This window comes from Bidens hawaiensis, unplaced genomic scaffold, assembly GCF_021521415.1.
Source record: "Bidens hawaiensis isolate Kalapana, Puna unplaced genomic scaffold, B.hawaiensis_p1.1 tig00035579_1, whole genome shotgun sequence".
NCBI classification, from domain to species: domain Eukaryota; kingdom Viridiplantae; phylum Streptophyta; class Magnoliopsida; order Asterales; family Asteraceae; genus Bidens; species Bidens hawaiensis.
Genome location: NW_027496198.1, coordinates 162,976 through 165,210, shown reverse-complemented (window position 1 = coordinate 165,210; position 2,235 = coordinate 162,976). Strand labels below are relative to the sequence as shown.

Genomic DNA, 2,235 nt, shown 5'->3' with positions numbered 1-2,235 from the left:
TAACTTTACTCCTACATCATCTACAAGCAACCATCAGATGCATCAAGCTAGTACATTTTTATATAACATGCAACTGATTCATGTTGGATATTATAATATAGAGGAGGGTTCAAATCGGAATTATTAAATGATTAGAACCATTTCGTTGTTTCTTTGTTTTGTAATTATTTAATGGTTCTCGTTTGAATTGTGTGCACATTTGAAAACAATATATAAAGTTTAATAGAAATCAGACGACAAGAAGTTAAAACTTAAAAGATTAACAAGGAAAAGAAGATACAAACAGACATATATTATGTATACCGAGTAAAATCTCACTCATAACAGAGCTATTGGTAGTGTCACAGCGGCACGACTGCAAAAACCTCTCTTTTTTTAACATGCAACAAGGTAAAAGAATATAAAGAATGCAATTTATTGCTTATTTATTCTATCAAAGAAAATTATGACTACAAAAAGAGAATTCATCTGCCAACAAACAGATGTTTTATGTTCATATACTTAATGAATTTAACAATATAAAACAAAATAAACACATAATCACCTGGTTTGCAATCTTTGATCTGTTGCCTCGTGTGTATAAGAACTTGCATTCCTTGTGTGTTTTTTTTCTTTTTCTTTTTGGCTAACGAATCTAAGTGACATGGGATTGAATCTCAGTGAGTCATGGTAACAAGGTCATTTTGTCGCTTGCTACCATGAAGTCTACACTTTACAAAGAAAACCGAAAAAGCACACCAAATTTTTCGCCTTTCTAAAGAACAAGTGTAGATGCAAGAAATGAAATACCCGTAACTTGATTGAGAATTCGTGCTGCTTCCAATCATCTTTAACTTCATACTTACTAAAATGCAGTCACATGTTCTTGATGATCAGTTTTTCGGGTTCCAAACTTTCTTGAAAGATTCTGCATTTCACACAAAAAGATTAAAACTTTATTGAAAAGAAATTAAAACCCAGATTCAAAATTGTCAACTTGCAATCCAGTGACAGAAAAAGTCAAAACCAGTTAGTCAAACTAACAACAAATTAATAATCCAAAATCCCAAAAGATGAAACGGCAACCCAAGAAAACCAAACCCAAATTCAAAATTAGCAAGACTCACAATCCAATCCCAATTCATTACACATTAACCAAATCTACTAACCCAAACAAAAAAAGAAAGTCAAACTAACACAAATTGACAAACCAAAAGCCAAGAACAAGAAACTGCAAGCTATAAAATTTAAAACCCAGATTCAAAATGAAGAAAAACTCACAACCCAATCAAAATTCACTAACTCTACTAAACAGAAAAAGGCCAAAATCATATAGCAAATTACCAACCCAAATTCAAATTTTACAAAACTCACAATTCAAATAGTGAAACTAGCAAATGACCAACCCAAAAGCCAAAATAAAAAAGTCAGTCAAAGAAACTCACCTTCCTAGCAATAACCCGATCATCATCAGCCAGACACTCCCTGGGCGTTTCAAACGACGACAACGAAAACTGCTTCGAAACAACGCCCACATCGAAATAAATCAAACCAGAACTCGGGATATCGACCCGGATTTCCTTAACCGGAAACCACAGAAACAAATCTTGAGCTGAAATGCCCGACAACCCCTCGATCTGCCCGTAGGTCAAATTCCCAGAAACAGTGAGATCGTAGTGCAACTTGTCTTCGAATTTGGCATTGCAGGGTTGATCCAAATGCACGTCGAACCGTCCGGCTGTGGAGTATGTGAAATTGGTGACGCCTTTGGGCAATAAGCCCATTGGTAAGCCGTTTGATTTGAGGAGTTGGTAGATTGTGGTGGGTTGTTCGGAGGAGGATGAGATTTGGGATAAGAAGGTGGAGAGTGTGAGTAAGGTGTAGAGGAGGAAGAAATTGAACATGGTTTGTTGGGTTGATTATTAGGGTTTAAGGGGATTGAAGAATGATAATACTAATAATAATAATAATATTAAGAAGAAGATGAAGGAAGAAGAGAGTGTTGCCAGCAAGAATACAGAGGAGGAGGAGAATGATTGATTATTATTATGGGGATTTATTTGGGTCATACATAACCAATCGGGTCATTCCATTGTTTGCTTTTCAATTTGAATTTGCAATTATTTCTTATCTGGGTCATCAAATCTAAAGCCTCATTTGTTATTTACTACAGCTTAGTTAAAATGCGTGAGTGTGTCATTTAACTTTTATTAAAAACACAAATTGTGTGTAATATATTTTTCAGATAAATTAATT

At 34.5% G+C, this 2,235-nt stretch overlaps 1 protein-coding gene across 1 annotated transcript; it reads right to left on the bottom strand.

Annotated features, from left to right (window-relative positions):
* Nucleotides 1-844: 844 nt before the first annotated feature.
* LOC143587592 (uncharacterized) lies at nt 845-1,763 on the bottom strand. Its single transcript, XM_077068840.1, has 2 exons — nt 1,425-1,763; nt 845-907 (listed from the first exon to the last, which is right to left on the bottom strand). The coding sequence occupies exons 1-2, from the start codon at nt 1,761-1,763 to the stop codon at nt 845-847; spliced, it is 402 nt and encodes a 133-aa protein (XP_076924955.1).
* Between the last annotated feature and the right edge of the window lie 472 nt (nt 1,764-2,235).

Excerpts from the sequence above, each read along its gene's own strand:
- LOC143587592 (XM_077068840.1), bottom strand. The coding sequence starts at position 1,763 with ATGGGCTTATTGCCCAAAGGCGTCACCAATTTCACATACTCCACAGCC. Across the intron at positions 908-1,424 it reads ATCGGGTTATTGCTAGGAAG|AATCTTTCAAGAAAGTTTGG; the intron begins GTGAGTTTCTTT and ends TGTGAAATGCAG.